Source organism: Anabrus simplex, chromosome 1 (genome assembly GCF_040414725.1).
Source record: "Anabrus simplex isolate iqAnaSimp1 chromosome 1, ASM4041472v1, whole genome shotgun sequence".
NCBI lineage: Eukaryota > Metazoa > Arthropoda > Insecta > Orthoptera > Tettigoniidae > Anabrus > Anabrus simplex.
The window spans coordinates 214,006,458-214,020,702 of NC_090265.1; the positions used below are offsets into that span (position 1 = coordinate 214,006,458).

Sequence of the window (14,245 nt, forward strand, 5' to 3'; positions counted from 1 at the left end):
ATTTCAACTAAACCTCATCCAGAATATCAGTATTCCTCCGTAGCAGTTCAGGTAGGTCCTGTAACATTCTCTCTAGCTGCTGTAGTCCTCCTAAGCTCTTCATAGCTTCAGATTTATCAATCAAAGACTGAGGTAATGAGTTTCCAGATGTATCTTCAAGTGCAGCAGGAAGATTCAAAGATGCAAGCACACTGAAAAAATAAACCAACAACATACATACAAAGAACATTATGATCAAATTGCAAATTCAAGAAAACCTTTACTTGAAATCATTCCAACAAGTTTTCTGCATTTATTAATTATTTACAGTTACTTCTGATCTGTGGTACATGTTCCAAAATAATGCCCTAAACTACACCAGTGAGTGGTTTACAGTACTAGTTTTGCAATTCTTTACTTACCGGTGTACATTACTTACAGTAATATCGTATTCCTCCGACAATAAAAAAAGGTTACTCTATTATATGCTGCTAGCCATTGTAATTTTGAAAGGCAAGAGCAGCCAAAGCCATACTGAATTATATATAGAAATTGTGCAACAAGGATGAAATTATTAATACATTCACCGTGTATTAGCAAAGCAAGACACATCCACCAAACTGAGTAAAATATTTGCTTAGAACTCTTTAAAAGTTTTAAGTATTAGAGTTTTGAATGTTGGTAGGACGAGTTCTATCAAACTTGTGGACTTACCCCACTCACGAGAGTGGTGCGTGACCCACATGATGGTTGAAATAGAGGGATAATACGGGTCATCAAGCAGATCACGCACCAGGCGCATGGGTAGATTACTATGCATTATTTACTGGGGATAACAAAAAAAAAAGCATAAAGTATGGTTACAAACATACATGTATTCATATTTACACTTCTATTATAGAATTTTACGTCACAATGTCTTTATCACGACATGAGGCAGTATTTCTTCTATCGAAGCACGCCTTTTATCGGGTGGGCCTCATGATGTTGAAGGAACAGGATTGTTGCCTATCTGAAGAAAATGTAAATAAAATGACAACATAAGCAACATATCGCAGTCAAAAATGATTGCTACAAATTCCTCATGTTACTCATAAATATGATGCAAGAATAAATTACACGTTCAGTCTTTTCAATGAACTTATTGCAGTAGTGGAATGTATTTCAAAAGCAGAATCCCTTGCAATTCTCTTAAGTAATAATACACAGAAAATTCAATGTCTTACCTCGCATTGAAGCTGTCTTGCTGCGCAAAGATTCCAAAAAGAATGACGACGTATGACAAAAAGTGTGGAGAGGAAATATGAGGGAAACGGATTACTTGTATCTGGGTACGGATGAACCGGTCCATGCTGTCACAACATTTTAATTAAGCAAAACTGCTATCTGTGCCTGGTCTGTGATGAACCAGTCATCATGGATCAGATCTGTTTAATTGGCGACAGATCCAAAGAACATGGCAGTCATCTAGAAATTGTCTGGCTTGTTTATCATATGAAGTTGCACACTGCCTTGTTGGTAAATGGGGCTGAGCAGGCAGACACAGAAGGCAAGGGTCAACAATAGGCTCAACACCTCAGATGTAGTTCGTCAATGCATTTGGAATGTAAACTACACATATTCACCTCATCTCACAATGCTATGACTCGTTCCATGTTAAGAAAACAGTATTGCTCTTATGGACCTACAAAGAGTGCTCACACCCCCTCTGAGACATCCATAATTCCTCGTGATTAAGGGGTATTATACTGCACTTTGTAATGTATTATAAAAGACAGATAAAAATTATGAGGCATTTTTGCCCGTGAGTTATTAAAATAATTACATAAGGTTTCCTTTTTCATAAATATATTTGTAGGGAGGAAGTACAATGGCAGGAACAGCCATCGCTTCATTGCCTTTCTTCGTTTTCTTTCTAAGTTGCTCTGGTATAAGCATCGTGTAGCCTCTCAATCTGTGAACTGCCAGCAGCTCAGTTTTATAGTGAAGTCTTCTACAGTAGTTATTTGTTGCGTGTGTGTTTTAGGCTTTAAATCAGTGAGTACTTGTGTTGAGTGAGAGTTGGTTGTATACTGCATAGTATTTGTGTGTGTTCTATTATTTTCGTACTGTACAGAAGTTGTTTCTGAAGATTTTGATGTTGTGGTGTGAAGCATTACGTCATGGCATAACTTGTAATGATTAAAAAAATGTTGTGTGTTTTATTTGTGCTTGGTTTTGTTATTTAGTTCTTTCTTAAGCGCATATTAATTTCAGCACTTTCTTTTTACGACCGTATTTAATTTTTTTTACTGTTTTTGTGAGCGATATGACAGCACAATAGAACCCTGCGATGCCTGGGGAATTTATTAAATGCTTCCCTCACCCATTGAGCTCATAAAAAATATTATTTGTCTCTTTTTCCCCCAGTTTTCCTCACACTTCAATGCTGAGGTTTTTTATGTGCCACAGTTTACCTCCGATTCCGTACAAATAAAAAATAGCCCCCCGTTCCCGTTCCCTTCAGTTCATAAAAATAACTTGGAGCAAAGCATATTCCCCTTTTTGTCCAGAACTTGCAATACTGAATTTCACAAATTTGTGTGCCATCGTGTTTTTCGTGATGGTGTTGAGCAGAGTCATTCGATATGGCAACGCTGTTGTCATAAAAGCAATACTGTTTTATTAACGTGGAATGAACTATAGGTACTAGATCAGTATGGTGATGTATCAGTCAGGAGTCCCTCTATGCATCAGGTAGGATTCTTCAAAAGATGACATCACTCCATCTGTTCCTTGATGCAATAAGTTATAATCAATGCTGGAGCTTGAGTAATGTGGTTTATAGACAAAGGTAAACAAAGCAATGAGAGTTCTGAAAAACTATCCCTCAATAGCAAGATGTCGGAAAGTGCATGCAGGGAAACACTTGAATTCTCAAGTAGGCATCTGTGATATGGACGTACACTTTTTGACGACTACAACAACAACAACAGTAACAATTGCGAGGTCCACTTTTCTAGCAAACAAGGACAGACACTGCAGTTAACCGCAGACTATTCATACCAATGGATAGTGACTTCCACTTGGGAAGCTGCAAGCTTTTAAGTTTTAAGTAGTTTTTCAACTGTTTACTAAGTACAGTAGAGTTTCGTTAATCTGAACTAATTGGGACCGGAGTCTGTTCGGATTACGAAATTTTTGGATTAACCGGAAAATATTTTCTAATAATAATCTTATTGTTTGTACATCCAGCTAACTACTTTTACGGTTTTCGAAGACTCCTAGGTGCTGGGATTTTCTCCCGCAGTTCTTTTACGTGCCAGTAAATCTACTTACACGAGGCTGACGTATTTGAGCACCTTCAAATACCACCGGACTGAGCAAGGATCGAACATGCCAAGTTGGGGTCAGAAGGTCACGCCTCAACCGTCTAGTTTCTAAAATACAGTACAGTACATACGGTAATTTGAAATGTCCATTCTTTAGCATTTACTGATGTGATGTTTATGAGACGCTGGTTTAACACTGCATCTTCGAGTAAGTTCCAATCACTACGGCAAAAGAAACTAACACACTTTGTAAAGATAAACTACCAGTGATTGATAGTTTATGATGAGTAATTATGTTTCCATTAAGTTATTCTTGTAAAATATGACTAATAAAATGCAAGTAAAACTTCATTCTATAATATGTTCTTTCATTTCAATAAGGATATTTAAAAAAAATGAATATTTCAGTTCGGATTAACCAGACTTTCGGATTAACGGGGTTTGAATAAACGGGTCTCTAGTGTATATCTTAAATGTAGAGCTCTAAACAACTAGCATAACCACATTTACTCTTGTATATCTCACATTTTTTCCCTAAAATTTTTAAACTTAAAAGTCGGGGTGCGAGGTATAAGCCGAAAGTTAGCAAATTGAACCTGATTGTAATTAAAATATTTAAAAAAAGTATTAAATAACAGATTACATTTTATTATGCTCTGTAACATGTTACTGAATATTAATTCTATGTCTGGCGCAAAGGGTATTCAAATGCCTTCTGCATCCTGGCAGCTCTTTAAAGCTTTTATCTGTATACAAAAACTTTTTTTTTTAATACCTCCAGTACTAACCTATCTTTTAAAACAAAATTTTGAAACAATAATAAATACTTCAAGCACCGAACATAATTTTATACCTGATTAGTAGTTCTTCCTTGTGTGGTAGTTGTTGAAACAAAATTTTGTGGAGTGCCACATCACAACTTGCACACCCAACAGTAGTTTCTTTCCTAAATCCATGTTTTGCACAAATTCTGCACTCTCTCATTGCACCACTCTTTCCTCTCGTTACTGGAAGGAAAAGTATTTTGTGGACTTTTAGGCCACCCTGTAGGTGGTTTGATGGGTCTTTCACAGAAAATCTTCTCAATAACAGGTGACGGTGTAGCAGCAGTTGAAATGGAGGCAATAGAGTGATCATCTGTCCCACTGTCCTGAGCTTCCCTCTTATTGTTTTGTTTCCTTTGCTATGTCATTTTCTCAACACAGTCCACTATGAAGTCTTGAACCAGTATTTCTTGTGCATGTTATTCACTGTGCTTTTCTTGACTAGAATGAAACTATTGAGTACTGCCATTTTCAACAAGAAAAACACTAATTTTTTTGTTCACTTGGCAGTTTTCATGCTTATGGATAAAAGTGGAAAATTTGGCCAGTTTGATCCACACTCTCTGTGCACTGATAATATCCAATAATCTTTGGTCTGTTTACCTTTTCTCCTTTCCAATTCTCATCAATCTAAACAATTTTTGCTGCGTGAAGAGTGAAAACCAGCTTTGCATTGTCTTTCCTCACTTGTATGAATATTTGGCCTTTCTTGCAGAAATAGGATCCTCACTTCTCCAGTTTTTTTAATGGCGCCCTTAGTTCTGTCCATTCTGAAAGTAACACTAACATACGTATTTTCATGGAGTAGCATTTCGAACAATTTACAATATTATAAAAATTGTCCTGGTAGAGATGGCATCCTATCTAAAAGCTCCCCCAATTTTAATCTTCTCCAATAAATTTCAAAATTCTAACTGTACCCACTTTTAGAGTCATATACTTCTAAGGTTTACCAGCGGCATGTACCCTCTGAGAATAAGGCACCCTTTCCATGCAATCACCCCCCTCATATATTGAAATTTCTTTCTCTGGCATGCAAACATTTTAAAACTTTCCATCGGTCTGGCTTTGTACAATCGATCCTGGCAGTCAGCCGGTTGAGCTCGATTATTTGCAAAATCAAAATAATCTAATAATAGGTACCTAAAGGCCTACTTCTATGAGAACAGGACGCTGTTGACTATGTGGGAAATTTGTGAGCAGTTTGCGGATCGCAGGTAAACTGACGACCTGATGGTCGCTTGAAACAAAACACAAGTCAGGATTGGTATCTGAGTTCCATCTCACTGACCTGAAAGTGCCTTGCTCTTTTGGGTTGAAAATTAGGTAAACATTATTAATGTCTGACCAATCTGCAAGCTTTTCTCTACACATATCATTAGTTGAATATCCCCACTGAGTATAATGACTATTAAAGTTACCCACATAAACTACAGGATGTGAAAAGGTTGGAAGAACGGTATCGGGCCATAGTACATCTGGGGGTTTGTATGTGTTCTCAACAGTCAAATTAGCAATTTCTATCACAATGTTAAAAATGCAGTCTTCATAATTTGTTGAGATTAGGTGAGCATTGGTGATGGAGTCACAAATACAGGTTGCAGTACCATAGGATTGGTGAAAAGTAGCTTCCAGTAATCTATAGCCAGGGATGCGTCCTCATGAATGTAACTGTGATTCATCAGATGTGTGAATTTCTTAAACACAAGTTAGATCAATGCCATTATCCAGTGACAGCTTGCTTATGCCTTCTATGTAGATTTGAAGGATTCTTAAGGCAGGGCTGAGAGTCTTTGTTGACTGGCTCTGAAAAGAGCTGATATTAGATATTTCTTTGTGTATCATTAACCAGGAGATCTTTAGATATGTCTGGTCACCAAGTGCTGATGTTCAGTTCAGTAATGGAAATTTAATTCAAACTACCTTAGCAGGGGCACCACGGGCAGGAATCAGCTTCGGCACGGATCAGCCATGGGAGATGTGGTTTGCTGCTGTATAAGTGGGGCACGAGAACCTCACCTAACTGTGACTGTGGTGCGGAAAAAAAGAGTATCCGGCATATTGTTACTGAATGGGTTTACTGGAAGACTTTGATCAAGCCTCTAGAATGACTATAGAGTGGCTGGACAATTTAGATATAAAACTGAATATTTCAGGTGCCCAGTTGATTGTTTTCCTTTTTAGAATGTTACAACCCAAACTGTAATTTTATTTCATTTTTTGTATATTGTGTAATGTGCCATAAGCTAAATAAATAATAATCTGCAAAATGTACCTGTAAATGGAACTACAGTTGGCAAAATATCACTATCTGCCCATGTAGCTGATGTATAAGGAACTGTGGATATAGTTACAATATTTTCCCTTTCACTATTGCTGTCACAGGCACCACTTTCTGTTACTGCACTACCAGTGTCAAACTCGTCTAATTCTGAAATCACTTCAACGTCACTTTTGTCATCTGCACAAATTTCATTTACCACACTTTCAAGCTGGTGCCAGAATGGGTAGACACATGTTATGTGAAACTATCTTGACAGTGAAATGAAGGTGGAATATTTGACTGGTATTTCCCTTGTTCGAGGGTTAACAGCAGATGCACAGACAAGGACAGACCAATGAAATCTCACAAAAATAAAATTCGTGAAGATGTTTCATTAATGACTTTCGAAATTGCGAGTAAAGGGAGAGGGCGCCAAAGTGTTGAAACATGCCAACACCAGGGAATGGCTGGGCTAGTGTGAGGCGTGCAATGCGCCAGGCAAAGAGTAAGTATATAGGATTCCACCTGCAGCCCAATACATTTCTCTGACATTTCCACACTTCCCTTTTACTGCAAAGAAAAAGAATAAAATATTAGGCCTACTACCAGCACTTGTCATATCATATGCATATTTTTTAACTTACGGGTAAACCTGAAACTATTTACTAAAAATATTAACGTAGTTACATTAAACTCGTCACACAAAATTCTCGGTCTGTGGCACAATTACTGTGTTTCACTGAAAACTGAATCACTAATTTTAAAACTTGCAATAAAATATGAATGCTTCTCCATAACGCACCTGTAAGCGAAGTCACGCTGGAAAATGAATTATGGTGCCATAATACACTGGATTTATGAGGGCTTTAAATGAAGTAGTGGTAATATTGAAAGAACGCAATAATTAATGAAAGAAGTACAATTACATTACATTCCTTCAACATAGTCACCCATTAAGTTTTACCCAGGTTTACCACAGGCAGGAATTGGCTTTACCCGTAACAGGGTACAGACCAGCCATGGGAGATGTGGTTCACTGCTGTATAAGTGGGGCATGAGAACACCTAACTATCGCCAAATGTCGGGAAGCTGTTGGGGACCATTGGCAAGGGGTTCTCTGTTGATGACAGCAACAGCGCACCCTACTGCGAGGAGTACAGATACCACATCAGCCTCGGAGGGGTTCCTTCAACTTCCGAAACAGGTACAAGTCACAAGGACTCGTGTGGACAAATATGTCCATTTCATTCCTCCTACAAGTGATAACTATGAAAGGGATGCTGGCGCAGTTACAGCAGTTGCCAAAAAGCACATTCCAAGAAGATACCTGGATGGACTGAAACTGGTGAGTTTCTCGACAGTGGAGATCAAGAAATACCAGATGAACTACTGCACACCGAGAGAGTTGGCTGTGCGGTTAGGGGCACGCAGCTGTAAGTTTGCATTTGGGAGATAGTGGGTTCGAACTCCACTGTTGGCAGCCCTGAAGATGGTTTTCTGTGGTTTCCACACCTGGCAAATGTTAGGGCTGTACCTTAATTAAGGCCACAGCCGCTTCCTTCCCAATCCTAGCCCTTTCCTATCCCATTGTCGCCATAAGAACTGTGTCAGTGTGATGTAAAACCAATTTAAAAAGAACTACTGCACAACCTACATGATGCCTGAAAACAAAAATGGACAGAAACTGTTGAATCAATGGATTTCAAACACTCGAGTAGGAAGGCATGGTCTCTCTTATGAAAAATTGGTGGAAATACAGCAGGCTTTGAACACCCTATCACAACTCCAAACACAGTAACTGCACATATTGCCTTAATGTCTCAAGCGCTGAAGGATGAAGAAACTGTTAAACATGTTAAGAATGCACTTAAGAAACTATAGGCAAGATGTTTACCGAATTCAGAATACTCCCAGCCTTTCACTACTGACGACATCAAAAGAGGTCTCAAGGAAATGAAAGCTGGTTAACCTCCTGGGTTTGATGGAATTCTCCCTGTATCCCTTATCAATTGTGGAAGGAACACTTGCATTTGGCTAAGTAGGTTTTATAACAATACCCTTCACAGTAGTAAGTTCCTTCATCTCTTCAAACAAACAAAAATTGTCATTCTGAAACCCAGGAAACCTGCTGATAAAGCTGATAATTATAGACCAATTGCATTACTGAGTGTTTGCTACAAGCTGTTAGATGGACTTCGTAACAGAAATACCCCCCCTGTACCTCAGCACATCCCTACTGAATATACTGGCTTTAGACCCCAATGCAGCTGAACTGACTACTGCCCCTAGCTACATATGCAGAGGCAGGATTCCAGTTACACCTTAAGAGATCTGTGGTATTTAGTGATCTAAAAGCTACATACGATAGTGTCTGGAGAGGAGGACTTATATATAATTTTGTGTGATTCCCTGAACAACCATAGCCTGCGAAACCAACAGCATGTTGAACAACAGAATGTTCAGAGTCATAATGAATAGAATTAAGAAGTCTATCTCAAGGATCCATGCTTGCTCCAGCCCTCTACAATCTGTACATTGCCAATGTGCCAGCAGCTACACCAAGAAAATTTGGTTATGCTGATGACTGGGTAATAGCTACAAGAAACACCAGTTTTGAAAAGATGAAGACTTCAGCCAAGCATGACCAAAACATGTGTCTACCTTCCATCTTAACAACCACAAAGCAATGTCCATTTTGGAAATTCATTATTAAAGCAGAACAGGTTTCCAAAGTAACTGGGAGTTACTGTAGATAGAACTCCATCTTTCAAGCAACACCGTATGTGTAGTGCTGCAAAACTGAACACTTGGAACAATATTCTCCACAAGCTCTGTGGTACAACATGGGATTTGAGTGCCACTATCCTTCGCTGCTCACCAATTGGTTTTGTATTTTCTGTTGCTCAGTACTGTGCTCCGGTTTGGTTAAACAGTCCATATGTAAAGGAAATTGATGTGCAACTCAATACCTTGAAAATAATTTCAGGCACTAGAAAGTCAACACCAACTCAGTGGTTTCCTTTTCTCAGTCATATGGCTCCTCCACACCTTTGCAGACTTAATGCTCTGGTCAGAGAATACCAAAGGATACAACGAAATCAACAGCTACCAATCCATACTGATGTCGCTAACCTACAGACTAGCAGGCTCAAATCCAGGAATCCACCCTTACGCACAGCTGAGAGATTAACAGACGAGAACTTCGATCTTATGAACCAGTGCACCCTGAACTAGAACTTGTGCTTAGTTGCTCTAGCTAGTTCTTAATTATTTAATGAAGGCATGTCTTTTAACTGTGATGCGAAGAATTATTTACATTGAATTTACTTATTCGTAAGTTTTAATATTTTTGTCCTCGTGATTTATTTGAGATTTTATGCAAACCTGGTACTCTTAAATTATTGTATCTGTCAAGTTATGATGTCTCAAAGCCATGTTCCAAATTGGGTGATATGGAGACATGGTCAAGTTGTACCTGAACTAAGGGGAACATTTTGTTCAATTATTAATTTTAACTTAACACATAAAACGTAGTGTATTAATTTTAATTTAGGTCAACCTAGTAATGTGATTTGATACAAGATGGATTTTATTTTAAAGCTCTGGTTTTTCTCATAACAATTTTATTTATTTCGAATTTAATTTCATTGAAGTAATTTAATTATTATTGAGTGTTCTCATTTCAATCTACCGTACAATCCCAAGTACCCTGAATTAGACCCACACCTTATATTTTAAAGGACAAAATTTTAAAAAATGTTTCACTCAAAATTATTTACAATATTTGCTACAGAACAAGAATGTTATTTCACTATGTATGTTTCATGAATTTAAAATAGTTTCATATAGTTTTTAAGTGTGCTTGAAATAATACCCAATAAATTTTAAAACAAACACACATATGAGAGAGAGAGAGAGAGAGAGAGATACACGCGATCAATATATCGCATCACATATCAATATATCAATCACAGAACGAGAGTCAACACTTCATTCATCATCAGAAGTACCAACTTCGGAACTTTCACCATCACTTTGACCATCATTTTCCCACACAATGTCATCTTTGCTGCCAACCATAGCATTAGAAATACTGCTCTTCTGGAAACTTTTCCGGATGAGGACACTGGAGACGATCCCACACGATCTTTACCCACGAACAAAGCAGTTGAACTTCCGGGCACTTAATATGACAAGTTGGCATCGGTGCATGATTGTCATAATACCAGCATGATTGTCAGCCGCCACCCACTAAGTATACAGCTGTTTCAAGGCTGCTTTGAATGAACTCTTTACATAGACATCCAACGGCTGCAACATACATGTCAATCCGTCTGGAATGATCGTTGATCGGTTTTTGTGTCCTTAGTTTGCTTCTGCACAGCTTTTGTTGTGTGACCGTGGTAGCTGTCCATAACAAGCAAGCTTTTCTGCCCAAGCAATGCACCAGGGCAACGTTGCCTAACACATTTCAGCCAGTCTTCCACTAGTACACTGTCGATCTAACCCGAGTTCTGAGTTCTGATGATAACACCAGCTGGTAGATTCTCTTTCAGAAGAGTCTCTCTCTTCAAGACAATGTACGGTGGAAGTTTAGTTCTATCAGCAAGTATACATACCATTACAGTACATTTCTGTTTTTCATTACCATCAGTTCTGATGGTAACACTTTTTGACCCCTTAAGACTCAGAGTACTGTCCAATGGCATTTCAAAATAGACGGGTGTCTAATCTGCATTTCCAATTACCGAGCTCGACAGCTGCAGTCGCTTAAGTGCGGCCAGTATCCAGTAATCGGGAGATAGTGGGTTCGAGCCCCACTGTCGGCAGCCCTGAAGATGGTTTTCCGTGGTTTCCCATTTTCACACCAGGCAAATGCCGGCGCTGTACCTTAATTAAGGCCATAGCCGCTTCCTTCCAATTCCTAGGTCTTTCCTATCCCATCATCGCCATGAGACCTCTCTGTGTCGGTGCGACGTAAAGCAAATAGCATTTCCAATTTGGCAAAGCAGATACAAATTTTTCTTTTGCAACCAAATTATATGGCGCTGGAAGGAAAACTTTTTCTTCATAGGCAGTAGGAACACTGCTGTGAAACTGTGGTACGCTTTCTAATGCTCAGTCCATTCCTCTTATAGAAATTTCTGATCCACCATCAGCTTGCTTTAAACTCTGGCGTAGCAAGTTCTTTTGCGATTTCTAATGCTTTTAATTGGCACATTTAAGTAGACATCGTATCCCAATTCCTGCCATTCTGTTACGTATTTGTAAACAATCCTTTCAATTTCAGAAAACTGTACACAGTGGGCGCGAAAGCTCTACAATCAACACTATTGTTGAAAAGAAAATCTTTCTCTTTTCTCCAATCTTGAATACAAGATTCATCTAAATATTATTTCCTACCAGCAGCACGATTTTTAATAATTTCAGCTTCCTTTATAACTTTCAGTTTTTCACTTACAGTAAAAGACTGCAAAGGCTTTGTTGAATTCATGTTTACACGTGGCATTCTAAGAATGTGAGACTGTAGACCGACTGCCGCTGAGCGCTTACGGTAAAAGGAAAGTGAAAGTGTGATTAGGGTTGGAGAGTGAGTGCAGAGAAGCTCGATTGCCAAGTGACGGCAACCACAAGAGTGCTGATGTCTGGTTTCAAGGTTGTTCTGTACTTGGAAAATTTTTTCTGAGCTTATAAACTACAACCGACTTTTAGGAAAGTTTTACACACACATTTACAGTATATTATAGAACAAATCTGCATTATCACATGAATTACATAAGAGAGAACAATATGGTACACACATGCAGACTTGTTATTTTCAAACAAACGCTGTTGGATGACGTGTTTTAATCCAGTGCAAACCCTTAAAACTAAAATACACTAAAAAACTTAACAATCCCTAAGACGTGTGAAGTATTGCACTGCGAAATGAAAGGCTTGAATGAGAGACACACCCAATTTTTAGAAGCTATCTTTTCGAAAAACGTGTGGGTGGTATTTGGGATTATACAGTATTCAGAAAGCTATCTCCTTGCGTTGTTTGTTATCCTGTGCCTCTAAGCGGCTTTTCCAGCAGTGGGCAGTGCTTGCAATACCTTCCACCTATCCTACCGTTGTGTTAGCTGTGTACTTTGGGGAGAAAGTCGGTAGACAGAATTGTCTAAGCTAACTTATCCGTGCATGTATCACAAAAACATATATCAAGACCCTGTAGAGTATTAACATTATTGCTATAAAATTACTTGGGGAACAGCCTTTTTCGAAATTCAATTGGATGAAAGAATATATAACCTACCTTCTGGAATGAGGAATGCACAGTGTCTTATCTTGGGAAGTATCACATTTGTATTTCATTTCAGTACCTAGTATCAAAATTAAGGGATAGTTTACTTCAGCCTTTATTTCCAACGAGTTAACAACAGCTATTGGCCAAGTTATTTACGCACTTATTATGAAAATGTGTTCACCCCTCGTGTTTCAAATTTCAACTGAAAGTCTCAAAGAGAGTATATGTTCTTTCCTAAACTATCGGAGTCGTGAGTCATAGTTGGCATAAGGACATTACTTAATTCTGACAATGTCTTCGAGAACACTCGCAGGACACATGGATAAACATGAAGACAATGTCTGTCAAAATGGCCACTTAATGAGTTATGATTACTGTACCTTCCTGATGAAGTTGGGAAGCAGGAATGAGCTCACAAGAGGCTGAGAAGGGATGGAGATTATCTTGGTCTATTAGTACTTTATTTTTTTTATTTTTACAATTTGCTTTACATCACGCTGACACAGATAGGTCTTATGGCAACTATGGGATAGGAAAGGGTTAACAGTGGGGAAGAAGAGACCATGGCCTTGACTAAGGTAAAGCCGACAGTGGGGTTCGAGCCTACTATCTCCTGAACGCAAGCTGGCAGTTACACGACGACCACGCAGCCACTCGCTCGGATTTATTTTCGTGTTTATCCTTGTCCCCTCTTTCTGTAGTTCCCTCTTCCCACACTGATCTGTCATTCTGTTCATCCTATTGCATATTATTATCTATCTTTCTATATTTTCAATATGTACACAGAAAAGATAATAAAGGAAATAAAGAATAGGAATCACAGTCTAAGGAGAAAAAAAATAAAATGCTAAGAGCTGTAGATGATATTGCAATTCTACACGAGTCTACAGAGAAAATGGAATTGTTGCTGAGCGGCATGGATAATCTTGGAAGAAGGGTTGATTATTATGTTGTTCCGTCCCTTACAAAAACTCTCTACAGTAGAACCTCGATTATACGTTCCCGGAAACTACGTTTTTCCGTATTATTAATTCAAATTACGTGGTCCCGCGAGCATCCTAATTAAATCATGTTGTAAAAATCCTGCATTGCCTGTTCTTCGAAGAAACGATTTCCCGGATCAACCGCCCAGAAATTTCAGTCCCATCAACGATACATCGTCGATCACGCGTTTTTCAAGAAACTGTATCTCACGACAGGACGGCTACGGCATACTTACGGATCTTGGTGTTGACGTCCTGTCATTGCGGTAATTTAAAGAAGTACTGTACTGAAAAAGCAATCGGCGGTGAACTTGCATAAGGGATCATCTTAGCATCGCATTCAGGTAGTATTGTTTAGAGAATCCTCGGAAATCATAAAGCAGAGAGTGTCCACGACAATTGGAAGAAGACAGAGCGCATTTCGACAGCTCCATTTGAAGACAGAAAGAGTTTTGTCAAATGTTCGGATTTGCAAAACGTCTACATTATGTCCAGGGTTAGATGTTTATTTTTGTACTTTTTCGAGTGTATCGAAGAACAGGTTTTTGGCATTTCCCTCAGGGCATTGTATAGTCACTGGGCTTTCAGGCAGGAATCAA

General features: G+C 38.6%; 1 protein-coding gene across 3 annotated transcripts in view; it reads right to left on the bottom strand.

The window, feature by feature from the left end:
- Nucleotides 1-14,245, bottom strand: part of ALiX (programmed cell death 6-interacting protein-like protein AliX) — a 275,620-nt gene that overhangs the window by 128,041 nt on the left and 133,334 nt on the right. For all 3 annotated transcript variants that reach the window (XM_067158494.2, XM_067158486.2, XM_067158479.2), the window contains exon 9: nucleotides 14-191. In XM_067158494.2, the coding sequence (XP_067014595.1) occupies nucleotides 14-191 (178 nt within the window). The remainder of the gene's footprint in view (nucleotides 1-13; nucleotides 192-14,245) is intronic.